The sequence below is a fragment of the Callithrix jacchus genome, chromosome 14, assembly GCF_049354715.1.
Source record: "Callithrix jacchus isolate 240 chromosome 14, calJac240_pri, whole genome shotgun sequence".
Taxonomy (NCBI): domain Eukaryota; kingdom Metazoa; phylum Chordata; class Mammalia; order Primates; family Cebidae; genus Callithrix; species Callithrix jacchus.
The window spans coordinates 19,093,019-19,112,256 of record NC_133515.1 but is presented as its reverse complement, the minus strand read 5'-3'; the positions used below and the strand labels follow the sequence as shown (position 1 = coordinate 19,112,256).

The 19,238-nt window shown below is 54.1% G+C and overlaps 1 protein-coding gene across 1 annotated transcript; it reads right to left on the bottom strand.

Moving 5' to 3' along the window:
- Window positions 1-14,183: 14,183 nt before the first annotated feature.
- LOC128929576 (uncharacterized) lies at window positions 14,184-19,228 on the bottom strand. The gene is made up of 7 exons (XM_054244685.2): window positions 18,563-19,228; window positions 18,279-18,449; window positions 17,949-18,171; window positions 17,098-17,224; window positions 16,148-16,352; window positions 15,371-15,583; window positions 14,184-14,377 (listed from the first exon to the last, which is right to left on the bottom strand). Exons 4-7 carry the CDS (start codon window positions 17,203-17,205, stop codon window positions 14,208-14,210), a joined length of 696 nt encoding a protein of 231 aa, XP_054100660.2. The 5' UTR covers window positions 17,206-17,224; window positions 17,949-18,171; window positions 18,279-18,449; window positions 18,563-19,228; the 3' UTR covers window positions 14,184-14,207.
- Window positions 19,229-19,238: the final 10 nt, after the last annotated feature.

Below are 19,238 nucleotides of genomic sequence, written 5' to 3'. Positions count from 1 at the left end.
TCTTCGAGCACAGGCAAAGTGCCCTGGGTTTCTGACCAGAGTACAGAGCCCCAGACCCACAGGGGTCTGAGGCTCCAGTACATGAGTGAGGGGTGTGTGGTGTATGTGTCTGTGTGCATGCATGTGTGTGTGTGTGGATGTGCACACCTGAATGTGCTTATATGTGTATGATTTGTTCATACGCATGTATCTGCATTCATGTGTGGTTGCATATGTGCACATGTGTGTGCCAATGAGCCTCCATGGGGTTGAGGGCTGGCAGTGGTTCTGCACCTACAGGTGTGCTCAGGTGCCCCCTGGCAGCCTTTCACCTTTCTCCTGGCTCTGGCTGATGGCCCCTGTGCCTGAGAAAGTGCTGATGCAAGGGCTGCAATGGCTTGGTCAAGCTCCAGCTGAAGCCCAGGGCAGTGTTGGTGGGGCTGCGGCCTGGGGAAGGAGGACACAGGAGAACAGGGTGACCTCAGTATGTTCATCTCATCCAGCTACAGACCTCCCCAACCTGACGTTCAGGTCACTCTCCAGTTTTCGAAGCTGTGTGTGTGGCTGTGTGTGTGCCTCTCACCTTCTACTTTTCCCTCTCTTTCCAGAGCCATTTCCATCTCCCTCTTGCACTGAGACGCTCACTGTCCTGTGCTAAACACAAGAGGATAGAACCCTGCGGAACACATGGTGGTGCTCTGCACATGAATGCTTCATTGTTATACATCCCTTTTCCCTTCCTACATTTTATCCTGTTTCTTACTTTTCTTTATTTAGCTAAAAAATGTTTATAGACCCACCCATCTTTCATTTACGCATTTCCTCTGTTCCTTCCTGCTGTTCTGATCCTTCCTCCTGTGGGCTGCACTTACTGTCACACCCCAGGCACCCCCAGCCATCCATGTCTGATGGCAGCCATGCCAGGCACAGTCTTCTCAGGCCCCACAGTGAGATTTTTGAAATAGCCACTCAGAGTAGTTTTTCTGAGTTATAGGATAATTTCACCAAAGAGTTGATTAATTGCTTTATTCTTATTAATATGATAAGAGTTTCATCCCATCCTTTGTTTTTCTTTTACAAAAGTCCCTTTCCAAGAAAAACACTTAATCCCTGCCTTGCAGTTAGTGATAACTTGGGAGGAATGCAAGGCTTCATGCAGCCTTGTGACCCGCTTCCAATCAGCAAGCAAACGGGAATCTTTGGGACATAGGTTTTTTTTTACTTACTTATTTATTTATTTATTTATTTATTTATTTATTTATTTATTTATTTATTTTTGAGGCAGAGTCCCACTCTGTCACCCAGGCTAGAGTGCAGTGGCATGATCTTGGCTCACTGCAATCTCCACCTCCCAGATTCAAGCGATCCTTCCACCTCAACCTCCCGAGTAGCTGGGATTACAGGCATGTGTCACTACACCTGGCTAATTTTTGTATTTTTAGTAGAGATGGGGTTTCACCATGTTGGCCAGGCTGGTCTCAAACTCCTGACCTCAGGTGATCTGCCTGCCTTGGCCTCCCAAAGTGTTGGGATTACAGGTGTGAGCCACTGTGCCCAGCCTGGGACATAAAGTTTTATAGCTTAGTCTCAGGTAAGGTTCAGAATAAGGTGGTTTTCTTGGTCCCTTCCTTCTTACCTCACCTGGCCATTTGTCCCTGTCCACCCATGTACTAATGAGAAGTTTGAGAAGAAAACTGGCCTGGAATGAAGATCAAGGAAGGCCCAACCCATGCTCTGCAGCTTCGGGTGAGCACAGCAGAGTTTCTGGCATTTGTCTGACCTGCTCCTCAACTGCCTACCAACTGGGCTCACAGGGCCTTGGAGGGCCCCTTATCCAAGGATATGGTCACAAAAAGTGACACATTTTCAAGGGACCCACCCCTTTCTGGAGCGAGACCTTCATGGAGGACAAGTGGGGTGGGACCCCAGCCCTGCCTACCCAGTCTGTCTCCCAGGAAAGGCCAGGAGCTCTGTGGCAGGCCCGTGGCTCTTGGAACCAAAGCCCCAGTGGCTGGGCAGAGCAGCCTCAGACCTTGGTGAGTAAGCCCTTCACCCCTCAGCTGGAGAGGATGGTGTAGCTGAGACCTGCTTCTCGCAGGATCTTGGTTGGTTCTGTCAGCTTCTATAAGCTTCAGTTCCTCGACTATAAAATGGAGATGGTGATAATTTCATTCACAGGTTTCCTGTGATAACTGAATGGCTTCAATGTGGCAATGCCTGTCCTGTGTATATAAAACAACTCCCCAGGAGCTGTGGAGGGACACAGTAGGAGGCCCCTAAATCCCGTATTCCCTGCAGGAGGGGCAAGGCCAGCTCCCTCCCTCCCTCCGCCAGACAGCCATATGTGTGCTTTTCTCCCAGCAGGAGCGTCTTCACCTGCTCTTGATGCTGGTAAGACAATGTTGCTGTGCCCCCTATTATCTTGATCACTGGGCAAAGCACTCCCCAGGTCTGTCAATCACTTCCTTGTTTATGCCAGTTTTCACACGCCATCCTGCCCAACCAGGCCCCTGCCCTCACGTGGAGGAGGCTGCTGGCACTCCCTCAGAGAAGCTGCAGTGTGGCTGTCCCATGGTTCCTCGCTCTGCCCAGTGTCTGCCCTGGCTGTGGCTTTGGGATCTGTCTCAGGGTTTCCATCCCTGCCCAGAGCTTGCAGCTCAGTCCTGCTGAGGTCCTGCTGAGAGTCCTGGAAGAACAAGGGCTGGGTCACCCTCTTAGCTATGGGCATCCTTCTTGGCTCAGCAGTATCCAGAAGGGGTGTGTGGCTGCTGCCTGGGTGGCAGTCTGAGGTGTGGGGGCTGACCTGGAGCCACTGGAGCTGCTGGGCAGTGGCCCTGTAGAAGGCCAGGGCATCACTCCTATGCTTGCTTAGCTGGGAAGCAACATGCAAGTTCTGGTCCTCAAGCTTGTTGTAGAGTGTGCAGATGCTGAAGTCCTCCAGGGTCTGGGACCGGAGCGGCTCTCCTGAAGGAAGAGGTCTTGGAGTGAGACTTCAGGATGAGGAGAGCTTGGGCCAAGATGTGGGCTCAGCAGCTTTCCTCTTTCCTGCATGTCTTTGAAGGTAGAATGGGCAGGTGGAGGAAAGGGGAGGCCCACCTGCAAGAGGGGCCAGCTCTAGGGAGGGAGTCAGCACTGGGGGGCAAAGGTGGGAGGAGGCTTGATGGAAGCAGAGGAGGAAGGAGGCCTTCAGATGTAGGAGGTGGCAGGGTGGGTGTGACACCAGAGCTGGGTGGCAGCACTGCCTCCTGCTTTGCTGAGAGTGAGTCTCCCTGTCTTCAGCAGTCTTGCTAGGGAGGCTGTTTGCTGGGTCCTCCTGGGCCTTGTCTGACTGCCTTTCCCTGCTTTCCCCTCCACCTGAGTTCACCTCACTGTCTGCCTGTTCTCACACATAGCAAAATGATTCTTGGCTCTCCTTATCATAACTACCTTAAATGTAAATGAATTGGACTCTCCAATCAAAAAACAGAGATTGGCAGAATGGATAAAAACTCATGATCCAACACATGATCATAAAAACACATGATCGACTTTGTAGATTTGCTATCTACAAAGTCTCACTTTACATTCAAAGACACAACTAAATTGAAAGTGAACAAATAAAGATATTCCATAAAAAGAGTAACCAAAAGAGAGCAGGAATAGTTATATTAGTACCACACAAAGTAAACTTTCAATAAAAAAGTTTACTAGAGACAAAGAAGTATTCTATATATTAATACTAATAAAAGTTTCAGTGCAGCAAGAAGATAGAACAGTGATATGCATTGACACACAGAATGACAGACCACTAAAATACGTAAAGCAGAAACTGTCAGAATTGAAGGGGGAAATAGTTCTACAATAATGATTAGAGACTTTAAATGCCTATTTATTTATTTAATTAATCTTTAATTTCTGGGATACATGTGCAGAATGTGCAGGTTTGTTACATAGGTACCCATGTGCCATGGTGGTTTGTTGTATCTATCAACCCATCACCTAAGTTTTAAGCCTCGCATGCATTAGGTATGTGTCCTAATGCTCTCTCTCCACTTGCCCCCACCCCCTAAGAGGCCTGGTATGTGAAGTTTCCCTCCCTGTGTCCATGTGTTCTCATTGCTCAACTCCCACTTATGAGGGAAAACGTGGTGTTTGTTTTTCTGTTTCTGTGTTAGTTTGCTGAGAATAATGGCTTCCAGCTTCATCCATGTCCCTGCAAAGGACATGAACTCATTCCTTTTACTGGCTACATAGTATTCCACGATATATATGTACCCACTTATTAATAATAGAACAACCAGACAGAATATAAGTAAGGAAAGAGGAACCTTAAACACACAGTAAATCAACTAGATCTAACAGATATATAGAGAAACATTACCCAAGAAAGACAGTATGTATATTTTCTAAAGTGCTTATGGGATGTTTTTCAGGATAGAGTATTTGTTAGGCCACAAATTAAGTCTCAATAGATTTAAAAAGATGGATGTCATAAAAATTATCTTCTTCGACCACAATGGGATGGAGCTAGAAATTAGTAATGGAAGAAAAACTGAAAAACCAAGAAAATGCTGGAAATTAAACAACATATTTTCAAACAACCAATGGATCAAAGAAGAAATCATAAGGGAAATTAGAAAATAGAGACAAATGAACATAAAAAAGCACCACTTACCAAAACTCAAGCAGCACTAAGGGGAAAATGTGTATCTATAAATGTTTGTATCAAAAAACAAAAAATATCTCTATCAACAATCTAAGTTTACAACTTAAGCAACTAGAAAAAGAGGAACAAACTTAACTCAAAGCTAGCAGAAGGAAGGAAATAACAAAGATTAGAGCAGAGATAAACAAAAAAAAAAGGAATAGAAAAAAATAGAGAAAATTAAGGAAACCCAAAATTGTTTCTTTGGAGAGAGCAACAAAATTGACGTATCTTTAGCTAGATGAGCTAAGAGGAAAAGGAGGAGACTCAGATTACCAAAATGAGAAATGAAAATGAGGACAAGTCCACAAAGATAAAAAATGAGTATAAGAGCACTATGGACAATTGTATGCCAACAAATTAGGATAACCTAGATGAAATGGACAAGTTCCTAGAAACACAAAACCCACCCTGACTAAATCATGAAGAAATAGAAAATCTGAATAGACCTATAACTAGTAAAAGGATTGAGAGGCCGGAAACAACCCCTTCCAGACACAGTTAAATCACGTTTGGCAAGGAAGCCCTCAGGGGTGAAAAGGACAGTCTTTTCAGTAAATTGTGCTGAGGGAACTAGAGATCCACATGCAAAAGAATGAAGTTGGACCCTTACCTAACACCACACACAAAAACTAACTAAGAATGCATCAAAGACCTGAAGGTATGACCTAAAACAATAACATTCTGAGAAGACAACACGGGACAAAAACATCACAACATTGGATATCGCAACAAATTTTTAAATTCAATACCAAAGGCACAGGCAATAAAAGAAAAAATACACAAATTGAATTTTACGACTTAAAAAATTTCGTGCATCAAAACCCACTATAAACGGAGTAAAAAGGCAACCCACAGAATCAGAAAAATATTGGCAAATCATACATGTGGTAAATAGAGAACTCTTAAAACTCAACAACAACCACCACAAAACACAAACAACTTAATTCAAAACTGGACGAAGAACTTGAATAGATATTTCTCAAAAGAAGGTATACAAATAACCAATAAGCACATAAAAAGATGCTTAATATGACTCATCATTAGGCACAAATGCAAACCAAAACTACAAGGAGATATTATTGTATGTGCCCCCAGTAGGATAGCTACTATCTAGTAAAAGGAATGTAACAAGTGTTGTTGAGGAGGGGCTGGCTGCACACCAGCATGATACCTATGCCTCGGCTCATGGCCTTCTCAGAGTCAGCTCCTTCCCCAGTTCCCCGAGGGCCAAGGTCTTCATAGAACGGGAGGCTAAAAGGAAGAGCTAGCCTCAGTGCCCACACAGGAGCAGCAGTGCTGAATGAACCCCACATGAAGCCCACATCACAGGTTAACTCTGGAGGACATCTGTCTCAAGTTCACAGGGACAGAGGGAGCTCAGCCAGTGCCCAGGGAGTGTCCAGACCCACCACAGCAGTCCCTGGGCTGGGCCAGGGCTGGGCCTAGTGTGTAGGGGGCAGGGAGGACTCACCTGTTCCTGAGGAGCACATACTCAGCAGGCACCTGAGGCTGTCCCAGGCTTCTCCACCCAGGCCTCCAAGCCTGTATGGGGCAGGTATGGGGCAGGTATGGGGCAGGGAGGGCCTCAGCAGGAGGCCCAGGCCTGTCAACAGCACAGTCGCTAAGCCAACAGCCAGCAGCACCCCTGGAAGGTGGACAGGAGAGAAGAATGCGGTTACATAGTGGCCACTCAGAGCCCCTCCAGGCTGCCTGGGACCCTGAGAGCTGCTGTTTTGCATTTGCCTCAGTGGCCCTGGCCTCTGCCCTGCTACCCTTGCAGTTTAACTCTTCACAGCTCCCTTCCTGTCTCTGGGTTTTCTGCCATTAGTCTCCCAGTGGGAGGCCCTTCCCTCTACCTTGTGCCCTTACCTGTGAAGTCTCTCCTGGGACAGCCCCACATGAAGCCTGTGCTCTGAGTGTATGTATGCATGCACGCACGTATACATGTGTGTGCGTGTATGTGTGTGTGTGTGTGTGTGTGAGAGAGAGAGAGAGAGAGAGAGCTGCTGCCCTGTGCTCAGGGCTCTGAGTCTCAGCCATCAAAGGGCTGTGTCCTCTCTTCCCACTGGGCAGGCCCCAGCCTAAAGAGCTCAGTGCAGAGTGCTGACCTCTGGAGAAAAGAAGGAAGGAAGATGGGAAACCCACAGTAGGGGCTAGTCTAGGGTGTCTGCGATCCTGTGACTCCACTCAAGACCCTGTCCACTGTGGTAGCTCTCTGGATCAACGGAGCATGGGAAGTGGGAAAGGGGAGGCAAGAAAGGAGGCCCCAAATGGAGAAAATTCTTTGTCTGCAAATGAAGTCCCAGGTCAAGGACAAGCTGAACCATGCCATTGTCACTGTGGACATATCTGGAGTTTGGCAGCCATGCCCAGAGCCCCAGACAGGGCTGACACACAGCACACACTCAGGGCCTGTGGCACAGCACTCCTCCCTGCCTGTTCCAGTGCTGGCTGCTAGGTCCTGTCAGTCAGTACCTGTGATCACCGCCCAGTTTGGGCCCAGGTTTGGAAGCCTGTGCCTGAGGATGCCGTGTCTGCCCAGCTGATACGGGGATGAGGGCTGCACAGGGGACAGGCGGGGACCACAGGCCACCCCCTCCTCCTTCACCAGCACCACGGCCAGGCTCTCTGGCTGCCCGTTGTCTTGAAACACACATGTGCCTGGATCTAGGAACCGGTGAGCAAACCTGAGAAGCAGAGATCAGGAGTCAAAATGTGGGGGTTCAGCCATGATGGGCCACTCACACCAAGCCGAGTCTAGATGTCTCCCTGCATACAGAACAACATTGTCCAGAGAAGCTGCCATGACCCCTGCTGGGCACCAGGAGTCCCCACCTGCCAAGCTCCCCTCGCCCCGCAGACAGGAGGCCTCTCCTCACTCTGGGCTCTGGTCTGGCCGCCTGCATGGTCTGCAGGTTCCCATGTTCTCCTATTGGCCCGTCGAGGGAGAGGCTTTGAGCCACATGGAGGAAACTCGCCCCATTCCCTGCCCACCTCCCAAGCTCCTGGCAGGAGAAGGTAGCTCAAGAAGTTACCTTGAGAAGTTGAGGCGCGTCTCTTGCACCAAGTGGCTGAGTCTGCAGAAGGCCCCGGAGTCCCAGTGGGGGTTGCTGTTGAACAGATGCTGCTTCTGGTACACGGGGTAGTGGCTGGCTGAGCGGTCTGGGGGATGAATGTGGGGCTGGGCTGGGTTCCAGTGCCTGTCCCAACCCCACCCATGAGCAGCCCAGATCCAGGGTTAGTCTCAGCAGGACTCAGAACAGGTTCTCAGAATGGGTACTCTGCGCAGTACCTGTTCTCAGAAGAGTGAGGGGAATTGAGGCGTGCTTCCCATGTGATGACATGTTTCACCTTGTCATGCACATGATGGTGCACTGAATGATCTTGGTGCCAGGGCAAGGCCTCCTCCTTCTGCCTACAGAGGCCACCAGCACACAGAGAGCATGCCCTGAGCAGAGCCACCAGGCCCCATGCCTTTGGTGGTGAGCAGTCAGCACCTGGCCCTCTCCTAAGAGAGGCTGCTCCTCTCTCTGCCCCCGGCACACAGCATGGTGCGGGCATGCAGCAGGTGCTAAATGTGTGCTATGAAGTGGCTGAGTGATGGGCTGCCAGGGGAGTGGTAGGGCCTCTGACAGTAACCCAAGGGGCTCGACCTGGCAGTTCTTCCACACAAGGAGGCCTTTTGCTGAGCATGGCTGTCAATTCTTCTTCCTGAGCCCCCAGCTTCTGTCCTACGGGGCTGTGTGTGTGGAGAAAGGGGAAGTGACTGGGTTCACTTGACAGATGACAAGACCCAGGCTTAGAGGGGGCAGGGGCTGCCCAGGTCCCAGTGGGTTACAGAGAGCACAGGCCCCGTGTGGAGCTCATTTCTCGGGGTTTATTGCCCTCTTGGCTGCAGGTGGCCAGTGCTGGGCGAGGAGAATGGGAGGCAGCTGGGTTGCTGAGGGTTCCAGGGCCAGCATTTGGAGGATGGAACAGAAATGCCACATGTAGAGAGGGTGCAGCCACAACCAGGAGAGTCTGAGTGCCCCGTTCTGTCAGGGGAGGAGGAATCAGGCCTGCTCTGCAGGTTCCCAGGGCTGGGGCCACAGGGAGAACAGGCTTCAGCTCAACGCAAGGAGGATGAGGTGTCCCAACAGAGCAGTCTGTGGGATTGCAGGATGACAGTGTGGCAGAGCTGGTGCTTGCCCCTGCAAGAGTCGCTGGGCTTTGGGCAGGTCTGCGGAGGCCTGGGGCCCGAGGCAGGGGTATGCTTGGCCTGGGTGAATCCCCGCCACCCTGAAGCACAGAGGTCTCATTGCCACAGAATGTCTGAGCAGGAACATCTGTCCCAACTCCCTGAATGTATGGATGTGGAAACACAGCCCATGGTAAAGTAATTGGGGACAAGGCCTGGTCTTAGGCAAAGTCACCTGGAAGTCCAGGAGAAGGATCAGAGGGCCCAAGTGGAGCTCAGTGGGTGGTACTCACTGTGGGCAAGGATATGAAGCTGGAAGAGGATCACGTCCCCTGCTCCCAAGCAGACCACAGGGTTTGGAACACAAGGCTTGATGCCATGAAACTGGGGACTGGGCTGCTCTGGACCTGAGGTCTGATATCACCTTTGCAGTTGGGGGCTGGCCTCAGGTGGTCCTGGGAGAGTTTGGGGAAGGCCTGTTGAAGACCTGGGCTTTGGGGAAGGCCCGCGCTCACCTGTCAGCCCCACCCGCCTCCCTTCCCTGCTGGGCCCTCTCCATCGAAAGGTCTCTCCTTTGTGATCTTCTGTGACCTCTGCCAGATTCTCTCCAGAGCACCTGAGACACAGCTGAGAGGTTTCCAAGGACCTGTAGGTGGGCCTTGCAATCCCCATGCTTTGCCCTTGCTGGGAGAATGCAACCATGCCCCACACCCCCCACGTTCTCTGGGAAGGCCTGGGTTTGGTGCCCTCTCCTCCACTTACAGAGGAGAAAGGAGTCTAGCACTTCTGCCCTGCAGATGATGAAGCCAAAGATGCCGTGGGGGCTAAGCTGGACCAGATGGACACTGGCGCTCCCTTGGAAAAGTTGGTCTGGGCCCAGAGTGCTTGATACTTCCTGAAAAAATGCAGCATGAGATACCAGGCCCGGGAGGAAGGGAGGCACAGGTGGATAGACAAAGACCTCGGGATGCAGTGATGGCCACCCTCAGCCTCCCCAGTGTGGTCTGCTGGGCCCCATCTCCCTCCTTTTCTTCAGAATGCACCCGAACTCAATCACTCAATCCAGACCCTCTACTCGGTCATTGCGTGCCCTTTTCCCTCCACCTACTAACACCCTCCTTAGAGACCGACTTGGAAACATCTCCCTAACACCCCCAATCTGCTGCCTGGTCCCAAGCCAGATGATCCTCCATGGCCCTTCAGTGGCTGCAGACAACATACCACCCAGAACCTCCTGACAGACGCAATCCATGCAGGGCCAGCCTGACCTGCCTTCTGCATGTACCTGCCCGGTCTGGCCCAGGCCCTGGCCCCCTGCACCCTCTACCCCAAGGAGGCATCAAGGCTTTGAAGATGGCTACAGCCACCACTTCGAAGGCCAACACATGGCCCTGCCCTATGGTTAGAGGGCCTACTGAGAACAAGGGAGGCCCGGAGCTGGCTCCAGCAGAGTGCACACCATTTACTGGCCATGGCAGGTGGTGCCTTGTATCTAGGCCTCACTTCACACATCTGTAAAGTGAAGCTGATGCTTTCTTGGGTCTCATTTGGCATTTAAACAGAAGGATTGATAGTAATGTACAAAATACCACCTGCTACCTCCTTCCTGCTCTTGCCTTCAGCTTATAAGCAGAAAGAAATGCAAACAGCAGGGCTGGGTAGGGAAGACCAGTTGCCACTTAGTTTCCTTAGACATGGTGCCTGGGTGGCTCCATCTCCAGATCCCCAGAGGGCAGAGGTGGCCCCCCACCCAGCCTCCCTGAGTCAGGCTTACCATCTGGATGCTGTCCCCAGCCTCGTCCTTCACGCTGAGGATCAGCTCCCTACTGGGGCCCCAGGCCAAGGAGAGCTGGGAGGCCTGGGCCAGACACGGCATCATAGAGCTCCTCTGCTGAGACATACTCATGGCACTGACAGCTGCAAAAGTGGAGGGGTGCGGGGCTGCCTTGGTGGGTGTGGAGAGACTGCCTTGGCCCTGATCCTTGCAGCCAAGGCAGGCCCCATAGGGTGAGTCATCAGCCTTTCCCCAAGGAGGGCGGGCTGCCTGCTTCTTAAACAGCCACTGCACTTCTAATGGAGGTCTGGGACATACACTACTGCTTTGGCGTCCTGCAGAGGCAGGTGTGGGGAGAAAGCTGTTCAGCCTGGAATAGTCCTGTTGATCCAGAGGCAACTCCTCCCTGCCCAGTCCACAAGTCAGCAGCAGGATTGGGGCTCAGGACAGAACTGGAGGCCCCCTCTGGGCTTAGCCTGTGATAGGAGTCAGCTCCTGGCCTTGGGTCAGGGCCTAGGGCCTAGACCAACTGTTCCATGGGGCCAGCATCTCCTCAGCCTTGGGCAGCTCTGGTCAGGCAGGTGTTGGCGGGGACCCCTGGAGATGCTGACTCAGGGAAGCTTCTGGAAGGAGCTTGTGCTTGGCTTAAGTTCCCATCAGGGCTGGGTCCACGGACACCCTTCAGGAAGGGCCCTGTGGGACAGTGAGGACCTGCCAGGAGATGATGCATTCTCTTTCCTCACTTACATGCCCAGTTCAGCACTGAGCTCCCCGCCCACTGGGTGGCAGAAGGAGGCGCAGTCATGCTGCTGCAGGGACGTACACTCCCAGGTGGCAGCCAGGTGCACTTCTCCAGGCATGCAGCGCTCAGTGACCTGCAGAGGGGGTCGTAGGACAGTGTTGGCCCTGGCACCTCTGCAGGCCCAGGTGAGGCGGGGGGCACTGTCAGCATAACAGAACATTCCAGAGACACAGGGCAGAACCTCAGGAGAATGAGACTCTTCTCTGGAGGTCATTAACTCACTGTGCTAAGACTGGGGTTAGACTTCAGGGTAGAAGAAACCCACAAAGTAACAGAGGACGATGGGCTGCCTTGGGGAGATCACTGGGCCTCTAGTTCGGGATTAGTCAGGGATGGCTTCCTGGAGGGGGTAGTGATGAGACTGGCTGTGAAGTAGGTGTGGGGAGGACACTGCAGTTTAGAGGCCAGAATGGCCAGTGTTTCGGAACAGGCTGATCGCCCAGACCGGTGCAGAGGGTCCACCAGGGGACACAGCATCAAATGAGGCCATTTCCATGACACCCTCCTGAGAGTGTGGATCCAGGATCGGGGAGGACAGGGGAACTGCAGCCTCTTCCCTGGGGGTCAAGTCACGGATGCTACAGGCCCATTGGAGCAGCCCGAGTATTTTGGCCAGTGGTAGCCAAACTTGATCATGCTCTATCAAGAGTAAAAGGTTGTTGTAAAAAAATTATAGCATACATTTTACTACACTTAACAGATAGAATAAAATATAAATGAAAAATGAATGAGAAGAAAACATGAATATGGGTAGTTTGGATTTTTTTTCTGTACCCTAGGGCTGGTCACACCCACTCTGGGGTGGGCTGGGAGGTCTCATGCCTGGACTGCCCTCTGCCTGGGGAAAGTCTGGGCCTCTTGGGGATGAGGGAGTCTGCCTGTTCCAATCAGAGATGAGCTGAGATGGTTTCCGTGAAGTAACCACGCCTCTGACTGAGGAACAATCTGACCTCAGTGGTGAGCCCTGCTGTGCCTCCTGTGCTGTTCGTGATGGCATGACTAGTCAGCATCTCAACCTCTTTAGGTGTGAAGGGGGCAGGTTTGACCTGCAGGGGTGGGGAGGTGGGCCAGCTGGCGTGTGTCAGGCTCACAGGGCTTGGAGGAGCGATGGGGGATTTGGGGCTGGAGGTCAGGAAGAGTGGGTGCTGGGGCTGCTCTGAGGATGTCCTGGTCTCTGGAGTGGGAGGAGCAGTTAGGAGCCATCCCAGTCCCAGCAACTCAGCCCTGAGGGATGGAGGGAAGCTAGAGGACAAGACAGACGCCAGGGACTCGGTGTTCTTGGCTACCAGGAGGAGGGAGCTTGGGTCCTAGGGCCTGTCGGGGGCCCTGGCTTTGGCCTGAGGCAGGGCTGTTGGCATGAGGGATAGACTCCCAGGAGACCCCCTGGGGCTGGCCCTTCACCCAAGCTGAGGGGCTCTCGGCTGAGGTTGCCTTGGCGGGGGACTAGGTTGCATGGGTTTCAAAGGTGCCTGAAGAGCTTGTGGAAGTGCAGATGGCTGGGTTCCACCCCTGGCATGTCTGACCCATTGGGCCTGGTGTAGGGTTTGAGAATGTGCATTTCCATCACATTTCCAGGTGATGCTGATGCTGCTGGTGCAAAGGCCCTGCTTTGAGAACTGCTAGGTTGGAAGGTGGCAGGATGCAGAGCCATTTGGCATGCAGGAGCAGGGCCAGACAGGAGAGGCTGCTGGAAAGTGAGCGCCAGGTGAGTTAGGGCCCCGAGGGTGCTGGACACCAGCCAGGGCTGGAGGAAGTGGAGGGGCCGCAGCCAGAGGCTGGCAACAGCCTCTCCGTGGCACAGATGAAGCAGCAGGACACATCCCCTTAGTTTTGCCCCCTCCCAGAGGCTGGGTCCCCAGGGGAAGGTAGAGCTGCCTAATCAGAATGCAAATGAGAGGGGGTAGGCAGAGAATACCTGAGGCTTCCGAATGCAAATGAGGGGGGTAGGCAGAGAATACCTGAGGCTTCCGAATGCAAATGAGGGGGGTAGGCAGAGAATACCTGAGGCTTCCGAGACACGAGACACGACCGAGGGGGCCAGGCTGGCCTTGGGGTCGTGATTCTGTGGTTGAAATGTGGGATTGGAACTGACCAGTAACTGGAGATTTAGGTTCAAAGGCGAAACCTCTGAACAGGCATGAGCTGTCTGAAGTGGGGCCTGCAGTTGGTGGGTAGCGGGTGTAAGGGGGATAGCGGGCTGTGCTCTGTCCAGGAGGGGCTGGCTGAGCTGTGGGCCTGCACAAGGCTTTCTGCACCAAATGGCTGATTGGATAAAATGGCTCCCTCTAAAGAAGTTGCTGTCTTTTCAAAAGCAATGAGCTCCAGAGCCTCCAGTCGTGAAAGGAGGGTCTCTGATGCTGCTGTATGCCTGGGAAGGGTCTCTGTACTCCTCTGCTGGCCTCCCAGCCACGTGGAATGTGGCCCTTCCTGCCGGCTGCCCCAGGCATGGGCACAGGGCAAGGTCACCCCCCTCCCAGGGGAGACTGCCCACAGGGAGTGAGCCCACCTGCAGCTTCAGCATCCCATAGGCTGCTCCATAGGACTCCTCAGAGTCTAGTGAGCTTTGCACAGGCAGCAGCGGGAGCACACTCATGAATTACTCTCTAAGATGCTTGGTGAGGCCAGCATTGCTGTTAGATGTTAAGGCATTAATTCCTTCTCACTGGCAAAGAGTAATGCACCTGGCTCAGAGGACCAAGCAGAAACCAAACACCTAAGCCAAAGTGCCTGGGCACAGCCCACCCGCACCCCCAGACCTCTCCTTTCCCCTCCCCTTGAGCCTGCTGGTCTAGAGGCTGCAGGGGCTCACCTGGGGCTGGCAGTCCTCATGGCCGCTGCTCTCCTCTTCACTTTCCACGCCCCTGTTGTTGAAGGACACGTGTCCTGCTTGGCAGATGCAGGAACCATCTGACTTCTGGAAGATCCTGTTCAGGCCCCGACATGTGCAGGTAGAGGCACCTGGGAATAGAGAAGGCGAGGAAGGTGAGGCACCTTAGCCCCACAGACACCCAGCAGTGAGCCTGCCTGGGGCCAGCTCTGTCCCTGTCCTCAGGGAATTTATGGCCTCAGTGGGGAGATCAGACACTGACTTTGACCAAAGTTCTGACTCTAGGTGGCTTTACAGGGATTGAATGAGATCTTCTCAGTCATTCTCATGACTTTTCATGAGCGGTTTTTAAGAAACACTGGTGTCCAGGCCCCCTTTAGGCCAATTAGGTAAAAGTATGAGATGAGGTCAGCGCATCTGCCTTTTTAAAGTCCTGTAGGTGCTGGGCTGAGAACTGTGGATGCACTAGACACTGGATGTGAGGCCTCATTCCCATCCATGACCCCACAAAGCTTGGTCTGCAGAGACCAAGGCCTGAAGGGTGGACTGGATTTGACAGGCAGAGCTGGCAGGACAGGAAGGTGGGCAGGGGAAAACACAGGGGCTCTGTTCTTCTGGGAGAGGCAAGGGGGCTGAAGTGGTGATTGGGACCTGGTGGCCAACAGTGGTTCCTGCAGTTCTGGCCTGTTTGCCACTGTTGGGGTTGGAATCTGTTCAGGGAGACTTGACAACACTCAATTAAAGTTCAGCCCTATGAGTTTGCTTTACATTCCCATGCATACACACATTCCACGTGTACATGTCAGTGTCCAGTCAGCCCTCAGCAGGGCTGACCCCATCCACTGAGCCACCTTGAGCAAGTGGCTGAGCCTGGTCGGAGCTGGTTCCCTCACACCCACCTCTTTGCCTGCTAGAGCCCTTGCATACACGTTGGTTCCATGCATATAATCCAACCCAGTGCCTGGGAGTCACAGACAGGCACCTGCCCTCACTTGCAGCTCTCCTAGAACAGCTTCACCCAGCCGTAGGTGGCTGTTTCCTGAAACCTTACATCTTGGACCCTCAGAGCTGCAGGTCCCAGCCTGGGCAGTCAGCCGTTTGGAGCAGGCAGGCCTGACACTCACCTGGTGGAGAGAAAGCAGCACTGCTGCAGGTGAGGCAGCCCGACTGGCCAGGCAGGGAAGTGAAGGTGTCCACAGGGCACCCCTGGCACTCTTCAGCTGCCCTGGCTCCGCTGCTGCTTCTGAAGGTCCCTGCTGGGCAGGGCCTGGGGCTTCGAGTCCCTGCAGGGCAGTAGTGGCCCACTGGGCAGGGCTGGCCCTGGTAACTCTCTGACCCTGGAGGAACACAGAGAGGAAATTCCACCTCGTCCATGGCAGCAACTGAGTGTGGGCTGGGGGTGTCCAGGGGAGGGATATACCTGCTGAGGGAGAGAGGGAAACTACAAAGAAAATGGGGGAAGGATCTAGATTGTGGGGGCAGTGGAGGGCTCTGTACCCTGTAACCCCTTCACCCCCATAGCCCTTGCTCTCCGTCTCAGCCAGGTGCAGGGCAGGGTGTTGGGCACTGCAGAGTGCTGAGCAGTGGCTGTCCTAGTCTCCAGAGAGCCTGGGCCACTGGCTGCAACACATCTATGTGCATGCTGCTCTGCTCTGCATCTAGAAAACTTTTAAACCTGACACGGAGGCAGCTGACACTCATCTGCTCTGTGTCCCCATCCTCCCCATGTTCTTGGGTTTGTGTCTTGGACTGCTCCAGGCCTCTTCCCCTGCACACCCCAGGTGTCCCCAGGCCCTTAGGGTCCCTCCCTGCCTACACCTCTACCCGCCTCACCGAGTTCCACTCAGGATCCCCTCCAGGCCCAGTCCCCCTGCTCCTGCCCAGGTCTCTCAGGGACTCACCTTGGGAGCAGCTGAATCCAGGTGGGCAGAGCTGGCAGGGCAGGGCATCCAGGATCAGGTTGTGGTAGGTGCCCGCTTCACAGAGGCGACAGCCCATCTCCTCAGAGACCCTGAGGCCACTCCCATTTAGGGCCTCAGAGCCCCCAGGGCAGGCACGAGGTTGGGCGCTGCCCGGGACGGGGGGCAGTAGTGGGGAAAGACACAGCTGCAGAGACAGAGCCAGGCCAGTGTGTGCAGTGGTTTGTCCTCTCACTAGCAGGGGCCAATTTTCCCTGGCCTGGGGCCTCAGCTGCTGGGGGAGGGAGACTCTACTACTGTCTCAGTCAGGGGTCCTGGGATTGCCTTGAGTTTGGTGGGGCCACAGCACCAAGCTGCCTTGCTGGTGGTGGATGAGCCATGCCCAGGTGGCCAGGTTGGCCCTGCCTGCCCATTTCACCCTGGGCAGAGGGGTGTTGTGGAGTGGATATCATGTCAGTGTCAGTCCCAGACATGGGATGGGCCTTAATGGATAAAATACTCCATGCCCAGTCCTATTCAAATTTCAGGTAAACAAGAGGCATGATTTTACTGGAAGTGCACCCTGAATACTGCATGGACCATACTTACAGTAAACATGTATTATCCTTTACCTGAAACTCAAATGTAACTGGGCTGCTGTATTTTTGTGAGCTCCATCTGGCTGCCTCAAACACAATGGGCCTGCACTCTGACAGGGGCATCCCAGGGCAATGTGCTTCCCCCCGACCCCCTTTCCTGGGGCAGAGGCAGGGGCTGGCCCTAGCTGGGAGCCCAGGCAGTGGGTCACAGGGGCTTGCCTCTGGGCCCTGCCCCTTGGCTGGATTTCTGAGGCACACAGGTTTGTCAAGGTGGGGCCTCACATAGGATGCTGATAGCAGTTCCAGGGGCTGGGGGTGGGGCTCCAACTCTCAGGGATGGGGGAAGGAACTCACCTTCGTCCTGGGCCACTGTAGGTGGAGGAGCTGGCTGGGCAGGCATAGCCCCCTGGACAGAGCGGGGGAACCCCTGTCTGGGGCCCGCAGTAGGAGCCAGGTCTGCATGGGACCTCAGTCACAGCACCTGAGGAGACAAGGCCAGGATGTGGGAGAGCAGGCCCCAATGTGGGCGCGGTTGGGAAAACACACCGAGCCATCCCTTCACCCATCAGGAGCACTTGGAAGCCAGGGGAGGTCCAGAGCGGAAGGAGAACCCAAGAGGGTCCCTGGGCAGGTGGGGCCTGGGCAGGGAGGACAGCAGTGCAGCAAGGCCTCTGTGGTGCTGGGGAGCGGTGTGTGAAGGTGGAAGGAGTGGGAAACTTGCAGGCGAGGGAGTCTCATGTGGTCAGGGAGGGCAACGCCTGCAGGGGGTGATGTCACGAACAGTAATCAATGGCAGGCAGTTCCCTTGTCCTTGTTGAGCCAGCGGCCAGGGCAGGAAGGAGGATACATTTCATGAGGTAGGGTGGGAGCTCTCATGAGGACGCACAGGGCAGGTGGCACTGAGGCCACCGCTCCCCTGAAGGTAGCCAACAGGAGGGTGCCTTTGGTTGTGCCTCGAGTTGTGGCAGGCACTGGACACTCTGTACTGGGCATGCTATTTCTAGTTAAACCTCTGGCCAGCCTCCTCCTTGACTCAAATGGGGAGCAAGAGGGGGCTTGAAGGCACCTTGGTCTGGGGACAACCAGGTGATGTGGATGCCACCAGAGACTGGGTGAGCCTTGTGGGGGTTGGTCCATATCTGTGGCCTGAGTCTCAGGGATGAGGGGAGGGATGGGAAGGGGCTGGGGTCATCCTGCAGCCTCACCTGCTGGGCACTCAGATCCGGCTCGGCAGGGGAAAGCAAACACTTTTGCACGGCCCTGAAGCTCAGGGTCTGGGCAGTGGTAGCCTGGAGGGCAGAGCTCACAGTCTTCCTGTGCTGATGCCCTGGCTCTGATCGAAAGGTGCCAGGTGGCAGAGAAAGGCCCCCTGCTCACCTAGACACCAGTGGCCCGGAGGACATGGGTGGTCTTCAAAGGAAGAGAGACCTGGGAGCAAAAGCATCAGGCTAAGAAGGCTGCCTGATGGGGCCCCCAGTAGGCTCTTCCCTCTCCTCCCCAAGGCCCCCACATCCAGCCTGCAGACAGGCTCTCACCTGGCCATGGGCAGTGGTACCCGGTGGGGCAGGGGAGGCACTCCACCTGACTCTGGCCTCCTTCCGCTGCCAGGTAGGTATGCTCTGGGCAGGGCTGGGGGGCTCCTGGCTGGGTCTCACTCCCTCCAGGGCAGTAGTGGCCAGAGGGGCAGGCCTGAGTGGCTGGGGTGCCTGCAGAGCAAGGGCTGCCCTCACTTCCCTCCCCAGATTCGGCTTCCCCAGGACCCCCTCAGGAAGCAGCACATTCCAGGCTGTGACACAGGTCCCACTGCCCTCTGCCTCACCTGCTTTGCACCAGCGCCCAGGGGAGCAAGGCCCATAGTCCTCTTTCTGCTTGGCTCCAGGGTCAGCTGCTAGTGTGTGAGGTGGACAAGGAATGAGCTCTTCACTGCCCTCAGGGCAGTAAAATTCTAGACAACGAAGAGGACATGCTGGTGCCTGTGAAGGCAGGCAGGGCACAGTGCCAGGACTGTGGGGGACCCTGTCCAGGGGTGGCCTGGAGCCAAGAGGGTTGGGCATTAGTCCTGCCCCAACTTGCTTTGTATGTTTGTCAAATCGGTCACCATCCAAATTGCACTGGGAGCAGATTAACACAAGTTAAACGTAGGAAGACTGGGGTCACCTGTTTTTAGTCTGTCAGTGACAATTAAAGAACTCCCTGCGCAGGAGGTCCTGTGCTTCTTTCACACCCACAGGTGAGATGTTAAGGTGGTTACCTGTGTCCCCAGACACAGCTCTGCGCACCGCTGTCTCTGGGGACACAGCATCTGGGGCTGCCTGGATCCTGGCATCCTCACCTCAGAGGTCCCAGGTAGACAGAAGTAACCAACCAGCAGGACATTTCCCCAACACCTGTCCACCTCTAATAGACCAGGAGAGGGTGAAGAGTGAGAAGCTGGGTAGGAGGGCCCCATCTGAGCCCTGGAGCCAGGGCCCTGGGCTGGGGGGAGCCTGCACCGG